We start from the raw sequence: 18,498 nt of genomic DNA on the forward strand, positions 1-18,498 counted from the left end.
CGACATTTCATGCATTATAATATTATTTGATTTAGAATTTTCTCATAATTTTTTCCATGTTCTCTAAAACTTTATTAACTTCTTTACTTATGATGATGATGATGATGATAATGCTATGATTATCGTCAATTAATTCTTTCATTAAAAAGAATTTCGTTTATCAAATAAATACATTGAAATAACTCGAATTTTTAATCTCGGATTATAGTCATGTTGGTATGACGATTTTTTTCAGCACGGAATATCAAAAAAATTATCGTATTGATTGATTAATTTACGAATTTTTCATATTTTAGACATAAAATTTGTAGTATTTAACTTAGTCATTTTGAAAAACGATGTAGTTATAATTCTTGTATTTTTCTTTTTATGTTTGCATGTATGTTTACACACTTCATCACATTAACACATTGTAATCATAGTTGATTATCCAATCAAAAAGTTTCCCAACTTAACGTTATATTTTGGAAATCGTCGAACATGAATCGTTGAGACTAGAATGAATATTAATTTTTATTTAGTTTTCGATTAGTCGACATAAATTTACCAATAATTATTATTCTTGTAGAATTAGGTTGGGATTTCGTCAAGTGATTCATATATTTATTGAAGGAAATTATGACTTGAAATTATTCATGCTAAATAGTAATAATTATATCATTAGCTAAAATTCAGTTATATTGCTTAATAAAATTATCGATGACGTTTCGATTAGGAGAGTTACATTTTATAATTTGTTGAATAGTATCCTCGAGTTTCGATCATTTTCAAATGCATTTTACTCGATATATTGGAAATTTCGCAGCAACGTTAAATAATTGTATTACAAAAATATTTGCGTCTATGTTAATAAAAAAAAGTTAATATCCATATTAAAATATATTTCGTTAATTATTAAGTTATCTTTCAGGTAGCAGATTTTTTTTATTGGTAATGTTAAAACTTGTCGAACTGAATGTCATAAATAAAATTTATTTATTATGTCTGCCTATAATAGGCTTATATAATCTATTTAATCTACTAGAAAATAAAAATAGAATTAAAATTATAACACGAATGTTTGTGCCAATATTAACACAATTTGAGAATTTGTTTAATCTTGACACTTGCATTATTATTAAACTGTTCTTTTTTCTATTTTCATAATAAGATTTTTAGCATAATTGCATACTTTTATTATTGAAATTTTATTTGTTATAAAAGCATTGACACTTTTATTTTTAATTTTTAATTAGTTTTAACTCGTCTGTGTCTGTATTTACGTTCATCCTCGCTTCATTCTAAATTCTTCCTTTTATTACATTATTTCAAACTTTTCAATTATGATTCTTAAATAATTATTAGAATATTAATAATAAAAGAAATCAAGATAATGCTTGATTTGATGAAGGCATAATTTCATGAAATTCATATATTGTAATATTCGAGTTACAAATTATAGAATAATGTGGTTCCACTAGCATATAAAATTGTAAATTAAAAAAATTTAATTAATAATTTTTGTTTTACTTATTCAGCTAAGGCAATTTGATTTACTAGTTGTATAACGATGGAATTGTATTATTTCCCAGTTAGGGCTATATCCTTTTTCAATCAACTAATACGAACATTTAAGACTTGTAATTTATACAATTTTAGTTATGCAACTTATTCCTGTTCTATCATGCTGTTTTATTCAATATGCTCACTTTATTAAATAACGTTCAGTGCATTCCGATTAATAGAAATCATTTATGTATAAAATAAATGCTCGTGTAACGAAAATTATACTATTATTATTATTGTAACTATTATTGGTCGTGTCATAATTGTAAAAATTCATTTTTTTGTGTGAAATCAAACAATACTAAAGCAGTATCGCCATTATTGCAACATTCGTAAAATTAATTATTTTTATTGCTAAATTTTATAAGTATTTTATATACGATGTTGCTAGGAATTTATATTTTATATTGAAAACATTTTCTTTTTTCATGCAAAATCGTGGACATTGAACGAGTATTATACTATATTGATTAATCATTAAACTTACAAAAAAGTGATGGAAGTAATTATTTATTTGTTTTGGATTTAGTTTTTTCTTGATTTTGGTAAAGCCGAAGGTGGTAGATTATGCTTGTAATTTAGGAGGATCCGTGATAAAATAGTAAAGAATATAGATACAATCAATGAAAGATAAAACTTATTATGTGCGTTTCATTCTTTTTCAATATTTCTGGTCATTCTAGTTAAAAGTTCACTTTCAATTAAAACAATTTCCTTTTGATGATTTGAATAAATTCCTAAATTGATATTTATATTTGTTTATTACTAAGTATGAATGGAAATAAAGAATTTAAATGATAGTGATGTATATTGTGAGGTTTATGAATCGTTATGTTAAAAAAATTTGATGAATATTAAATCTGAAAACTTTATTTAAGATGCTTATAACATAATAATAGAAAAGATATATACTTCTTTTTGCAATGTTAGGGCAGAAAGGGAAACAATTTCGGATTGTTTCAGATTACAAAAAATAGCTATGAAGCTATCAAAAATGTTAATGTGGAAGAAATATCAAAGTTTTATTTAGAATAAAGATGACAAATAAGTTGCCATCTATAATTTTTAAAAGTACACTGTGTTCACATAATTTCATATGAAAAAAATATATACATACGTTTTGTCAGAATTCCAACATTTGTAATTTGATTTTTTTAATTGATACTTTATATACATATATATATATATATATATATATATATATATATATACATATAAATGAATACTATCTCAATAACAAAAAAGATGAAAAAATTATAAGGAAAGAATCGTTATTTTCTGTCTCTATCTATTTTTCCCTTTCCCTTATATTTCCCTTTTTCTGTATCCAAAATATCTTAAAAGAATTTATATCATTTTTTATAATCACTAGTATCGATTGCCATAAATTTCAATAATACTATCTCAATAACAAAAAAGATGAAAAAATTATAAGGAAAGAATCGTTATTTTCTGTCTCTATCTATTTTTCCCTTTCCCTTATATTTCCCTTTTTCTGTATCCAAAATATCTTAAAAGAATTTATATCATTTTTTATAATCACTAGTATCGATTGCCATAAATTTCAATATAAACACATAATGATTAAACGAATAAAAGTAATTTATTATCTTAAAGGTTCATAAAATCTAAAAATTATTTACTCCATCACTTACTATTACATACTATTATTTAATTAAAAAACATTGTAGTTTTTGAAAATAAAAATTTAATAGCAACTTTTATCGCTGATTTTTACACTTGGAAAATGAAAATTAGATGCTAGAGTTGAACGAATGAGCTACTCGATAAATATAGATTGACAATATTTGATTTTGATACAATTGTTTGTTAAAACTTTATGATTTTCTTTATAAGAATAGTGGTTTTTTTTTTCAAATATTTTTGTTAATCATTTTGAACGAGTATATTTATTTAAAATCATAAAATATACAGATATAAATTTAGATTAATTTGAAAATAATAAAAAAATTATAAACAATTATATAGAAAAAAATATATAAGATTGAAAGGGTGTTTAAATTTTAAATAATCATATTAAATAAGGTAATTTAATTTTTTAATAAGCTATGACCGCCTTAAAAAATTTGTTACTGACCTCACTTTATTATTATTATCAATGTGATAAAATTATTCATATAATGTAGGCATTCGGCATAGTTCGCTAATATTACGTGTTTCTGCTAAACAATAACTTTAGATGTGTGTATGTTTATGCGTGGATGTGGGTACGTTCGTGCATGCATGTGTCGTTATGTGATCTATATTATCACGAAAATGCTAATCACGAGGATAAATAGATATGGTAAATCAAAATTTTGCATCGACAATTAAACTAAGCTCATAGTTATTAGTTAATTGCAGTTTATTTAAACTAGTATTAGCAGTTGGTTTTAGTTTTACTACTTATTTTCTAACAAATCAAAACGTACCACATATAAACATGAGTGTGGGTATTCTATTTTAAGTGTAGAGGAGCTTGAAACAATGTTTATATTTATTTGTATGATTAATTACGCCGTAATAAGAGATTACACGAGAAGGAATAATAATTGAAATGGAAATCGCTAATCAAAAGGAAATATAACGCAGCAATAACTTCTCATACTAAGTGTAAAATACATTAAAAAGACTCTTTTCAAAACTTTTGTTAAGGAAATAACTTAAAAATACATTATTAATTTATTTAATTATTAATTTTTATCATTAATTTTTATATGTCGAACGTGTCGATTTTTCCTTTTCGTTTTAAAATTTTTTGTAATTTTTTTTTTTTTATGTTCAAGCCTACATTTACGATTATAATTTTCAACTTTATATAATTCGCAAATATATTTGCATTTAATGTCTTTAATGTGATTTCCTATCACTACATCGAATTATTAATCTTCATAATAAATAAAATAATAATAAAGAAAATTTCACACATTTTATTAATTAATTCATTATTATATTCTTGGAATCTTGAATAATTTCATTTGTATGTTAGTAAGTTATACACAATTATACATATAAAATCATTCGAAAATATCGTATTAAAATTGTTTTAATATTTATATTTATCATAAATATTCGTTTTTTTTTTTTTTTTTTTTTTTTTTTTTTTTTTGTAAAAATTCGTAATAAAATAATTTTAATTCTTTCACTTAGTACTTGAGTACTTCTATCTGGTAATTACCATTGAAATTACAATTACCAGAAAAAATTTACAATTGAATTTTGCACTTGAATTGAATTGAATCGAGAAGATGCAATTAAAATGCGTAAAATGAGGGATTTTTGCGAATAAGAAAATGTACAATTTTTCATAAAAATTGTTATATATAAATTGAAAAATAAATATAAATGATTAATATGATAGTGAATTAGTTTGTTTGCAATACAAAATAAAATATTTCGGCACTGAAAAACTCAATTATTGGCAATACATGTGAGTAGAAAATGAAAAATTTATATAACTTATTTATTAATAGTTGAGGACTACAAGGATACTAATAAAGCTCGTTATAATTAAACAGTTACAGTCATTTATTAATAATTTTATAGCATAACATGACGTAAATGACTAATCGTAAATAAGATACAATCTGATTTTATTCAAGTTATTTCAATATTACTATACCACGCACATAGCCGCCTATGAAAATTGAAAATGTTACAATTGCGTGCTCGTCCCGAATTTGATTAAAACGCTGAAAAACCTTATCATGCAGCCTAGGTTAAGACAAACTTTGACTTTGTCTGCACATTTTATCAAAAATATGTTTGAGCACGCGTTCAAGAGATGCGTGAAACGCGAAGAATATTATTGTTTATTATATATTTTTATCGACTATTTCTTGCTTACTCTCATAATAATAAAAAGTAGAGATATCTATTTTGACCAGTTTATTGATATTTCTAAAATGTTTGACGTTAATTAAAAAGATCAACGAAACGGATAACTGATTTCCATCTATGCGTGTAACTAATATCATATATTTTCCCATCTATCAATTTACAATCGATTTTTGATAATCATTATCCAGTTGATTTTGTACAAAGTACCTCAATTAGATCAGCAAATGGTTATTAAAATGAGAAAAAAATTGGAAATATATATATATATATATATATATATATATATAATTGGTCATAATCGAAGAATGGACATTGTACAGTTATATATATATATATAGAATTTTTTTTATTTGATTTATGTTGCTGCGTTTCATTCACCATATTCGTGATATTTTGGCTGCGATATTTCGAACATATAGAATTTTATTGAATATTGATTCTTGGGGATGTGGTCGCCGCCATTTGTTTCTCTTTTTAATTTTTAATAACCTGCCAACTCTGCAAAGGTAGAGTCCATCTCGTCGGCTAAAGACTTGTATCTGTCCTTATTGATTCCGAGTTCGTCTGTAAAATAAATGACACATTTAATCACAATTTTTCTTTTTCAAATGGCTTAGAATCGTTAAATTTTTACTTTGTTATTTTTAATTGCATGATTTTATGATTTTGTCAGTTTAATGGCAATTCTATTTATATATATATATATATAATTGAATTATTTCATGTGATAGTTTCATATGACTTTAATATCGTTTTTATATATCCAACAATATTAATATCTTGTAAATTTCAAATATGGATAATTTCAGGAAAATTAGTAAACTATAAATCATACTTTATTCTAATTTTTATAAATTATACAAGTATATTTATTTATTTATCATTTTTCACTAAAGAGTTAAAATTTAAACGATAAAATACTGGACAAATTAAACAATTTTGTAATAGAGAGGCACATATCATCTTGTACATTCTACAAAATAATATTATCGATCTGTATTTTACTATTATTTCTATTTGATGTTAAGTTCATTTACATTATTTATTTATTAAAAAAAAAAAAAAAAAAATGAAAAAAATGTTATGATCAAATAAAATTTTAAATTTAAATGAATAATTTTTTTTATAACAATTGTGTAAAATAACCATATATGTAATTTGTATTAGCGAGAGTGCAAAATCAAAACGTATATTCCATTTCTAGAAAAATAACTTTCCGAATTAACTACTCACATTTGTAATGGAAGATATTTACAATTTTGTGATAATATAAAAAGATTGTGAGATGGAAGAAGAACAAAGTCCGAATAATCAGTATGAACTTTAAAGTTTTTTATTGTAAATGAAACTTAATTGCCAGTAAATGAATTTACAATTTCATAAGAACACGTATACTATATATAATCTTGGTTCATTAAAATATATTTTATATTTCTATTTTCATTAACAGATTATAAACATTATTTTTAAGTTATAATATTGATTTTTATTAATATATTCTTGTAAAAGAATATTTTACTTTTATATTTGAAATTGACTCTAATGAAATTAATTATTTTATTCTATCTCTAATAAATTATTTGTACTTCTGTTACTATTATAAACTACTAAAATAAATATTTTTTTTAAAAAAAATACGTAAATAAATATATAAATAAAAATTATTTATTAAAAATATCGTTAATAACACCATTATTATTATTTGAAAATTAAACGCACAAATGTATATATATATATATATATATATATATATATATATATAGGTTAATCGGTAATCATAAATTATTAGTTGAGAAAAATTATTCTTGATACATTATTTTATCATTAATTATGTCTATAAAGACAGATTTTTAAAAAATTACTATTAAATTAAATAAATTTTAAATAAAAATTGAGTAACATAAATAGAAAATATTTACTATTGTTAGAGTTAGACAATTAAAATGTATTATTAATTATCTTCTGCTAACACAAGCCAATAATAGCAATTAATAAAAGTAATTTCTAAAAGAAGAATAAAGTCGTATTAAAAGATATTAAAAATTTATTACGAAAATTGAAACCAAAAATTGTTTATCAGAGTTTCAAAAGTAATTAAGTTGAATTAAAATATAGGAAAGAACCAGCAAAATATAACATGAATTTTATGATTCCGTTTGACTAACCTTCGAGCCTGTCTACTTCCTTTTGAAGCTTCTTGACAGTTTTCTCAGCAAATTCAGCACGAGCCTCAGCTTCCTTTAGTTTTACCGTTAGAGTTTTCAATTGTCGTTTGAATTCTTCTACTCTTTGATTAGCCTAGTATAACAAGTTATCACGAGTGTATTCGTATTTGTACGAATGAACATAAAAATATATTTCTAACAAAGTGCGATGGAAATTGTATTTCAGCACCGCATATATGAAAATTATTTGTTTATATTCCTTACCTTTTCTTCCGAAACTTCTAATGATTTCAAACTATTACCGACAACCTTGAGTTCTTCCTCGAGCTCCATTATTTTACTAAACAATAATTAATAATTCAGTAGGTCTGTATATTATTCATGTAACGGTCAATGGACGAAAAAAGTTTTGACTTTCGTTATTAAAATTCTATGTAATGTAAATTATATGTAATAATTGACCGGTGAGATATTATTTTGGAAATCAATCATATCATCAATCAATCTTACATTATTCACGAGAAGTAAAATAAAATAATCTTACGCTTCTCCAGATTTGACGCGGTCTTCAGCAACTTCGAGTTCATCTTCAACGAAAGCCAGTTTACGGGATACTTCGTCGGATTTACCATCGGCATCCTCTGCCAGAAGACGAGCCTCTTTCAGTTGGTTCGTCAGCTGGTCCATTCGCTCCTCATCTTGTTGAGCACGATTTTCCAGTACCTTACACATACTATATGAACACACAATGACATTGCCTTTATTGTAAATGACGAAATTTCGTTTTTAAAAATAAAAAATATATATTTTTAACGCACAACCCTATGTTTTATAAAACTGCGCACTTAATTATAAAATTTATGTATCTTGATAAATATGTGCCCGATAATTGTTAATCCGTTGATATTAAGAGAACGAATTATGAACGATTTAAAGGTTCTCGATTAAAGCTCTATTAAAACGACATTAACGATAAGCGTTCTTTTCATTTTTGTAAAAAGTGCTGTCGTCATTAACCATATATTAGTACGTTATATATTAGTATGTTACTGTAAATTATTCATAAATATAATTTTGCATATGTCTTGCAATGAAAGTAATCCGCCTATATTGTATTAATTTTAAATTTAATTTCATGTCAATCATTCAGTTATTATGCTTAAGCGTCGCACACACACTAATGGAATTGAAATGCCTTTCGTCAACCCATTAAATTATCCAAAAAAAAAAAAAAAAAAAAATGTAATAATAATGCCTTTTGACTTTAAATTAATGTTTCTAAACAAACTAATCACATTTCAATAAATACATATGGAACGCATTGCATTATTCTTGATGTACGACGAATGCTGATTGACTGCGGGTTATTGCTGCCTTGAATTGCAGCACTTGGCAGATTAAATGTAATATTTTCCCTATTTTGAAAATCTCATATCTTCTTTCTTCTTTTTCATTCTTCCTTATTCTTCCTTTCATTCATTCTTATTTCACTTCTATATCGTGGCTTGAGAGATTTTGAAAAAGAAAAAAGAAAAGAAGATGTTTACCGGCTAGATTCATCAGCAGCTTGAGAGGCCTCGGTAAGCTTTGCAGTTGCGGTATTCAGACGTTCTTCGGAGCGCTCTAAGTCTTCCTCGATAAGCTGGACTTTCCTATTCAGAGCTGCCACTTCAGATTCGGCCTAGAATTTCAATTTATTATTTAATTTCAGCGTTTTCTTACATTTTTAATGTTCATCATATAATTCTATTTCTTATATGTATGTATCCTCGTTTGTTCCAAAACCCGATTAACTTTATTTACGACATCTACATACTGATTTATGTCGATACTTTTATTAGGATTTAATCACGAAAATCTTATGTATTGTTAAGTAAATGTTAGGTAACCGTAGCGGCTGACGCTCCAATAAGTGTTTGCACAAGTATTAATAGATTAGAAAAATTTCAGTAATGTTTATCCGACACTTGTAATTTGTAAAATAAAGGTTTCGTAACTTAATAATAATAATAATAATAACAATAATAATAATAATAATAATAATAATAATAATAATAATAATAATAATAATAATAACAACAACAACAATAACAAAAATAATAACCATAATTATTGTCAGCATCATCATAATGATATCAAAATAGGGCAACAAATTATGTATAAAGTAATTGGTCTTGCATATTATAAAAATGTCATAAGAAATTAATTATAACATATTACGATATTATTTCACCATTGAGATGTATTACTTTTTCTTTTTTTTCTTTTTTTCTTTTTTTCTTTTTTTCTTTTTTTCTTTTTTTCTTTTTTTCTTTTTTTCTTTTTTTCTTTTTTTCTTTTTTTCTTTTTTTCTTTTTTTCTTTTTTTCTTTTTTTCTTTTTTTCTTTTTTTCTTTTTTTCTTTTTTTCTTTTTTTCTTTTTTTCTTTTTTTCTTTTTTTCTTTTTTTCTTTTTTTCTTTTTTTCTTTTTTTCTTTTTTTCATTTTCTCTTTTTTCTTTTATTTAAAGGTTAATTTATTATTATAAAGCAAGTATTGATATGTATTTAATATACTTATTGTCACGAAAATTTCTAAAATTTACACAAACATATATGACTAATTCATATGAAATTCATATTAATATTTAAATGTATAAGCAATATGCAATATGAGATAACGTTAATTATTAAAAATCTTTAATGTATAATAATTGGAAAATCTACTCTCCCTATTAAACATTGTCAAATTGTTTTGATTATTATTTTAATTTTGAATTATGCCCCGTTTTATTTTTTTGAAGATAACGAGTGAAAAAAGCTTACGTTGGTCAGAGACTTCTCGCGCTCCTCAAGATCCTTATTGGCACGCTCGAGCTGAGCCTTATTGGTAACAAGATCATTCTCAACCTGAGCAAGTTTTTTCGTTAGATCTTGAACCTCCTCGTAAACCTTTTCCGCGCGCATATTAGCTTCTTTGGCCTGTCCTTCGCAAACATCGGCTTTGTCCTGTGCATTGTCCTTCTCAAGCTTCATCGCTTGCATCTTCTTCTTAATCGCGTCCATGGTGTCTGCTTTGTTTTTCCCCTTTTTCTCAAAAAATTATAGATATTGCTGTGAACAGACCAAAGCATATTTTTTAGTAATTAATTTATGACAGATATTGATCGATCGATTATTCGTTAATTAATTACATTATTGATGCGCGAGTAGTCGTGTAAAGTTTTTTTTTTCTTTTGTTTTTCATACAATTTATTAATGTAAATATATTATTGTTCGAATGTCATTTTTCTTATTTCTCATATATTGATTTTAATACATTGACCCAACACATATTACTCAATACTTTGAATATATTGAATTTGTATTAAAAATTTTTATTTTTTAATTTTAATATCGTGTCTGACTATACTTAAACTTCCCGGGCTCTTAAATGGTTTAAAAATAATTTGACATAAATAAAATTAGAACTGTAAAAAGAGATAATTTTGTAATGTTAGTATGATATGAATGTTGTACTGCATGATGAATTTCAGAAATGCATAGCTAAATAATGCTAATGTTAATAATTTAACGTAAAATTGGTTTTTCCACTTTGTAATTACGAAGCTTATTATTAGAAAGGATATTATTTATTGGCGAAAAAATCAATTTTCAACATTATATTTTTATTTATTGGAGATAATTGGAATTATTTTCTTAAACTATCCTTAGAAAAAAAAGAAAAAATAAGAGACATAATAGAATAGTACACATTTGAAATATTTATATTTTAGAGGTACGTATTTCGTTAATTTAGAAACAATTTATTAATTTTATCAATTTACTCTATAAAAATAAATATAAAATTACGAATGAATGGAAGATATATCAATTATTATTATGTAACATGTAGCAATGTTCTGTAAAAATACCTTCTTTTTTGCGTTTTTCATGCACAATAAGATTTAAACGTACATTTTGTAAATTCTATGAATGTATTTTTTGTAATTATATATGAAAGTTATTTAGGTTTAGGTCATGATATTTCGCAAATTTATGCAAAATCTTAGTTGATATTACAACTTATCTCATGAAATATTTTTACTTAAACACTTTTACTTAAATGTACTATCATGTTTTGTTAATATTTCGATGATAATAAAAAATAATTGAAAAGGTCGACAATTTTTTTTATATTATCTTCGACAATAACATGCAAATCTTTAAAGCACGTATGCTTTAAATCAGAATAATATTGAAAAGCCGTAAACGAGAAATGAAAAGTGTGGAAGTAAGTCGACTGCCGATGAAGAAAAAATATTAGAAAATTCGCTCTTGTCTGAAAAACGAACAGGTTAAAAGGTAAGGAAAAAAAAAGCTAGGGAGGGGGAGGGGCGAAGCAAGCGGATATCTACGGAAATAACATTAGAAGCAATCTATTAATAATCTCGCGGTCGTTATGCGAGGGAAAAGCAGAATGAGAGAGAGAGAGAGAGAGAGAGAGAGAGAGAGAAGGGGGGGGAGTGAGTGAGAGAAAGAGCATATATCAAAATGTCGTAGATCTCTCGCTCGCACTCTCATCCAACTTCCTACTCCATTCTGCGAGCTTTACTTGGTTGCACGGCTGCCGCCCGACACCCGATCTTCGCTCTCTCTTAAAGTCTAGAGAAATAGAGAAAGAGAGAAAAAAGAAAAACAGACAAAATTTCTGTGCGTGTGCGTGCCTCTATGTTTTTTGTAGAAGAGTGAAAGAGAGCAAATGAGAGAGAAGGTAAAGATTTTCGAGAACATACGAGAGAGCCGACTTTATTTATAGAACTTCCCAGCGAAATATTACTTTTGCAAAACAACACGAGCTTTATAAAGTCGAGGAGAGAAAAGATATTATATTCTTCACCTTCTCACGTCCTCACTAATAAAGATTCCGAGCCACCGTTACATAGTCAAATTTTTTTATGAAAATGTTTCCAATCCAATTATCTCCACCTCTCTTTTCACACATCATATATATTGCTCATTGAATGGCTTAATGAATCATCATTAACGTATTAGCTCTTTTATTTATAAACGATTAAGTTTAAATATCCAGTCTCACATTGAACCGATGATTTTATAAACAGCTGAGCTACTTGGCGCTACCTAAACACGAAGAACCAATCGGATGTCCGATAGCATTAGCTTGTATAAGGATTATAACTGAGTTGCGAGTGTAGAACTTACTTTCTAAATCTAGATTTCCCTAAAGTTCAACTCGACTATATTACGAAAAGCTATAGAGTATATACGTTCAAAGTTCTAAAAGTTTTGCTGTAAATTTTGCAATTTGATACAATTATTACCGACTGCTTATAATAGAAAGGCCAGAGAATTCATCAAAATTATTAGTCCTTGTCAATAATTAATTAATTGATTAATCGATTATTTAAAGGCTAATTTAGTAGCCTAGTAGTATTCATTTTTTATTTGGAATTAATAACGTATTAAACGTAGGGTAACAATCGTTATTAATCGATATTAATGCATAAAAGCAATTATTATTCGAAAGGGATAATTTTCTCTTTGTACATTTAATCTAACCAGATTTAAACGGAGTGCATTGTAATTAAAAAAAAATATCAATTCTCATATCAGCCTTGTTTATTTTTAACAAAGAAAAACTATAGCTTTAATTTTTTTATAATAATAATGAAATGTCTAATATTGTTATCGATGGAATGGCGAAATATTTCCTATTTCAATTGTAACCCCAAAGCCAATAATTTAATAGTTATTTTATTTTTCAGATTTGATTTAAGAAGCTAGCAAACGTCTAATAGATGAATAATTTATTTTAAAAACTCCAATAATAATAATCTCCATATCATTATTAGAAATAACTATTAAATATCTAATTAAATAAAAAAAAAAAAAAAAAAAAAAAAAAAAAAAAAAAAAAAAAAAAACTTTGGTTAAGACTAATTAATATACGAGTCGTCTCTCTGAATTACCGAGTAACTTTTATTTAATTTCATTCAATATGATAGTGGATGACGTATGGATATTAAAATTAGATAACGATAAAAGAAGTCGTGAATTTATGTGGATATATTAAGCCTATTAAATTATGTTAATATTATGTGATTGATATTACGATATATTAAAGATAATTAATTATTTATACTAAATGTGAAATATGCACGGACTGATAGAAGAGAAAATTGAATCTCAATTGAAATGAAAGGGAATTCGAGTTGACTCATTCATTATTGCAATTATATATAATAATTAATTGTTAAATTATGTTATAAACATAAGAATGTATTGTTAAATCATGTATGGTCGAACATTGTTTCATTGTTGGCTTTCTTAACGGTGTTTATGGGTGTGCTGAGAACGTGAAGCCTGACATTTGTATTAAATTTTTGTAAAAATAACCTTAAAATTGGTTAAAAATAGTTGCTAATGATAATATTTATTGTATTTCAGTAAATCTATTTTCATACTTTTTATATGTTAGTATAGGTAGATGATATTCAGTAAGCCTTTCGAAAGCAAAAATTTAACGAGACACAAAATTCAAAAATAAATGCTATAAGTTGTCTGTTATTGTTGTTGCTTATATTAACAACACAATAACATCATATTTATTAGATGAAAATCATTATTTTGTCATAATTTTGTATTTAATGTAAGCTGATGAAATATTTAAAGATCCAATCAAAAGAAATAATATCATGATTTGTGATATCTTCACATCAAGTATAAGCATTGAATACGAATAAATTATAATATATTTGGTTTAAATAATTAAGCTGATATTATTATTTCTTTTTATAATGTAATAATGATAATAATGATAATAATGATAATAATGATAATAATGATAATAATGATAATAATGATAATAATGATAATATTACTCGGTAAATAGACGTTCTTTTGAAAAAATGTAGAGGGACAATATACAATCGAACCTGTGATTAAAACGCTTTAAAAAAAAAACTTGAATCATTTAAAATTGAAATTCATACTAACAAATGCAGACTATGTATAGGTTGAAATAATTGTTCGTAAAATACTCAATTTTTTTTTTTTTTTTTTTTTTTTTTTTTTTTTTTTTTTTTTTTTTTTTTTTTAACAAGCATTGCTTTCGAGATAAACGAGGACATATTTGAGAGCTTAAAAGTCTACTCTACATTGATATTCGATTGCGGCTACTCTAATTCATTTTTAGCATCTTGTGCGTTTAGATGGAGCCAGTTAATTAATATTCGTGACACGTAAATAAATACGCGAGCGCGAATATTTTGGCAAAAGCTCGAACTTTGATCTCGTTAAAAGTAGACTAACCGTATTGTCGGTGAATAAACCGATAGGTATAAAGCGTCTCAAGGGCTACCGAGAACTGGAAACGCGTGCCCATTACTCGAGGTCGAATGCCTCGGCTTTTTCGCATGCCATTGCGAATTCTTTGTTTTGTGCCAGCATTGAAATTTCATTGGCCCGATGAGAAACAAATCGCACATTCCGATAATGCGTGCAGTGATTTTCAACAATTATCAGTAATTTTCAGCCGAGGTCGAGAACGAATAATAAGGCCCATCGTCATTATCGCCCTTAACTAGGACACTGAAATGCAATAAACTAACGATAAATTGCCTATGAAAAAGTTCATTTATGACGTGTCTGAGGAAGACCGACGATAAATACACTGATTTTCAAGAATTTTTAATCGAAACGAAACGCTATTATTGACACATGGAAATTATACTTATTCCGTTATTCCAGTGACATTTTCAGTATTAATAATTATAAAAAAAAAAAAATACATCGAAAAGTTATAACGACTAGCATTGGTTCTTTATTCGGTCAATCATTTATCTTCCGTTATTTACAATTTCAATTGTATGTTCAATTCAAATGTTAATTAATTTTATTACATTATAGTATAATAATAATAATAATAATAATAATAATAATAATAATAATAATAATAATAATAATAATGATAATGATAATAATAATAATAATAATAATACTAGGAGTAAGAAGAAGAAAAATAGCAACAACAACAACAACAACAACAACAACAACAGCAATAATTATAATAAATTGATTTTATACGCTGATTTTACATTAGGTAACGTCTCGCATCAAATTTTTATATTTTCAACTTCGCGCGATACTTTCCATTGGGAATTTTGGCTAGCCAAAATTTCAGTTGGTCTACGACTGTTCGATCTATTTATAAATAAACGTTAATTTCAGAGAGAAAAGATTTCAGAATAATTTTGAGTGCAAATTTATGAATAATTGAGTAAATTTAAATAACGAGGGAAATATTTAATGCTCGGCAAAGTGCGGTGAGTCGAGGCGAAGAATAAATAATTGATCAACTTGTTATTACACTAAGTCGAAGCACACCTCGTAATGCTTGTGATTAAAATTTTCTTTACACGCCACCATATTGTTGCGCATTTATTATAATGTAAATCACGGTGCTTGCAATTGTCACGTTTCATTATCAAGCTTTAAAAGCACTCCAAGCACGCTCATCGGATTTCCGCGCTTTCGCTATATACAAGAATAAAAATACTCAAGTCGAAAATGTAAGTTCGGTTAAAAGAATAAATTTTAGTAGAGCCGCGGTAAATCGGCGACTGCGGCAAAGGAGTTAAGGGCACTTGCGACCTTGGATGCATCCGCTTTCGATTCCCATCGCTCGATTAAACTGTCATCCGCGACTCGACCTGGTTCCACCCGTAATGCAAATTCTCCCCGTGATATCGCATCTATTCCGCGGGATCAGCCGCTGCTCGAAAATAGAATTTGGCAAGAATTCGTAAATTCTACTCGTTAACGTATCCCCCCCCCCCCCCCCCCCCCCCCCCCCCCCCCCCCCCCCCCCCCCCCCCCCCCCCCCCCACCCCCCCCCCCCCACCCATCCTTTTCGCTTTTCCCTTCGACTCTGTGACCTAATTTTTCCGAATCGTCGAATTTCCTAAATTTTCGAGACCCTCCTTCATCTTTCCAACTTCCAAATCAACTTACTTTATTCGTTCGTGACGTTGCTTTTACCATTGATAATCACGAGCCTATCGAGAGTCAAGTGATTCGAGCTTCGCATTACCTTTTGACAACAACATTTTCGCCAACACAGCCTTATTATTAATTGCTTTTCAAACGATTATTAGTGCATAAAGAGGGAAAAGAATTATTAAAAATTTCAAATACAACGAGCACTTATTACAATGATTATTTTTACGACACTTTGCACACCATAAACTCATGTCAACGATAAACAAACAGAATTAATTGTCATATGGTCTAAGCTCGACACGATCGCATCGATTTCAGACTTTGAACAATATTACGAAATCATTGAGAGATCTATATTATATTTATGATCGAATGATGTTATTATCTTTACCTTTAATTTACACTTGTGGGTAATTGAGAAAACAAAACAAAACAAAACAAAACAAAAAGAAAAAAGAAAAAAGAAAGAAGGAAAGAAAAAAAGAAAACTGATTGTTTTTTTTTTTTTTTTTTTCTTCAAAAGCACTGCCGCAAATCACTGTATTATCCCATTAACCATAACGTTTCACAATTGTCGTCCCGTTACATATAATTCAATATAATGAATTTTTTATACAATAACATGGACGCGATGACAAGAGACGGATATTAAATAACTAGTGGGAATATCGGCATTTTGGGCATCTTCGAATCGAAGGAATTTTTTAGCCAAACGATTGGAAAATAGTATCTTGTTAGCTTCGAGAATAACGTCGCGCGTGTTTGTACGTTCGATCTATTTACGTCCGTGACTCCAGCACTGGTTCATTTCGCGCGAACTACAACGAACTTCTCGTTCATCCAAGTTGATGATGGAAGACTCAGTGTCACACAGTCCCCAACACAGGTTGAATTCTACTAATTTTTCCTAATCCACGTTGATACAATTGGCAGTCGGAGCTGGTGATAATATACTCATAATTCATCTCTCTCGTTCATTTCACTTGAATTCATCATCCAAAATACTGGGAATTTTTCGAACGAACTCACGATGAATCCATATCGTAGCGCCGCACCGACCAAGATCATTAATCGAAGTCGTTCCCAGAATGAAATAACGCGAGTACTAAGAGTTAAGAGCTTTGGTACTTAGTGGTTAGCGGTCGCATTTCACGGGCAAGAAGACCAAGCAAAAGCAGAGAGATAGGTGCTGGTGATAGCAACAAATGGTCAAAAAGAAAAAAACAAAAAAAACAAAAAAAAAACAAAAAAAAAAAACAAAAAAAAAAAAAAAAACATGACGTGACGAACATTATTCTTTAAAGAGCTGCTCTTAGCGACGACGGGGCTCAGAGTCACATGCACACGAGCACAGAGCTGAACAAAATACAAATAGCAAAGGATGCCTACGTTAATTTGCGATCGTAGACTCAGCGGTGGTACGGAGATGTATAGATAGATAGACAGATAAATAGAGATGAAGACAGAGAGAGAGAGAGAGAGAGAGAGAGAGAGAGAGAGAGAGAGAGAGAGAGATGCAAGTGTAAAATAACAGATTGGGTGAAGGAAAAGTCTTAAAACGCTAAGGAAGCTGTAAGCTCGGCTCTCTTTCTCCTCGAGATCGGCGTTGACGGCGTTCGCAGTGGCGGAGTAGCAAAGTCTTGCACAAAGATGAACTTACCTACCCGAGTGTTCGGAGCGACGCGCGTCGAGTGTCTCGTGCTGCCGAGACGCTCGCCGCCGCGACGCCCACCGCCAAACACGCAGCCCTGCTGCTCATCGAGACATCGAGTGGGGAATCCAAAAATGGCGAGCGCCGCGAACGCTGGAGCACAGCAGCTCCTCCGAATCACGCTTTAACCATCTTGTATTTTTGTATACTCGCATCTTTGTATTTTCGTATTTTGGCATTTTTTTTTTTTTTTTTTTTTTTTTTTTTTTTTTTTTTTTTTTTTTTTTTTTCCCCCCCCTTTTTTTTTTTTTTTTCCCTTTT

At 27.7% G+C, this 18,498-nt stretch overlaps 1 protein-coding gene across 2 annotated transcripts; it reads right to left on the bottom strand.

Moving 5' to 3' along the window:
* Positions 1–5,842: 5,842 nt before the first annotated feature.
* On the bottom strand, positions 5,843–18,287 carry LOC105360989 (tropomyosin-1). 2 transcript variants are annotated; one of them, XM_011498054.1, is made up of 7 exons: positions 18,187–18,287; positions 10,353–10,640; positions 9,098–9,231; positions 8,095–8,283; positions 7,815–7,890; positions 7,551–7,683; positions 5,843–5,949 (listed from the first exon to the last, which is right to left on the bottom strand). In XM_011498054.1, the coding sequence occupies exons 2-7, from the start codon at positions 10,590–10,592 to the stop codon at positions 5,867–5,869; spliced, it is 855 nt and encodes a 284-aa protein (XP_011496356.1). In that variant the 5' UTR covers positions 10,593–10,640; positions 18,187–18,287; the 3' UTR covers positions 5,843–5,866. The 2 variants fall into 2 exon arrangements, with proteins under 2 accessions (XP_011496356.1, XP_011496357.1); XM_011498055.1 differs by lacking the exon at positions 18,187–18,287 and adding an exon at positions 17,916–17,939.
* Positions 18,288–18,498: the final 211 nt, after the last annotated feature.

The sequence above is a fragment of the Ceratosolen solmsi genome, unplaced genomic scaffold (assembly GCF_000503995.2).
Source record: "Ceratosolen solmsi marchali unplaced genomic scaffold, CerSol_1.0 scaffold14, whole genome shotgun sequence".
NCBI classification, from domain to species: domain Eukaryota; kingdom Metazoa; phylum Arthropoda; class Insecta; order Hymenoptera; family Agaonidae; genus Ceratosolen; species Ceratosolen solmsi.

Excerpts from the sequence above, each read along its gene's own strand:
- LOC105360989 (XM_011498054.1), bottom strand. The coding sequence starts at position 10,592 with ATGGACGCGATTAAGAAGAAGATGCAAGCGATGAAGCTTGAGAAGGAC. Across the intron at positions 7,891-8,094 it reads CGCGTCAAATCTGGAGAAGC|TAAAATAATGGAGCTCGAGG; the intron begins GTAAGATTATTT and ends ATTATTGTTTAG. Across the intron at positions 5,950-7,550 it reads GGAAGTAGACAGGCTCGAAG|ACGAACTCGGAATCAATAAG; the intron begins GTTAGTCAAACG and ends TTTATTTTACAG.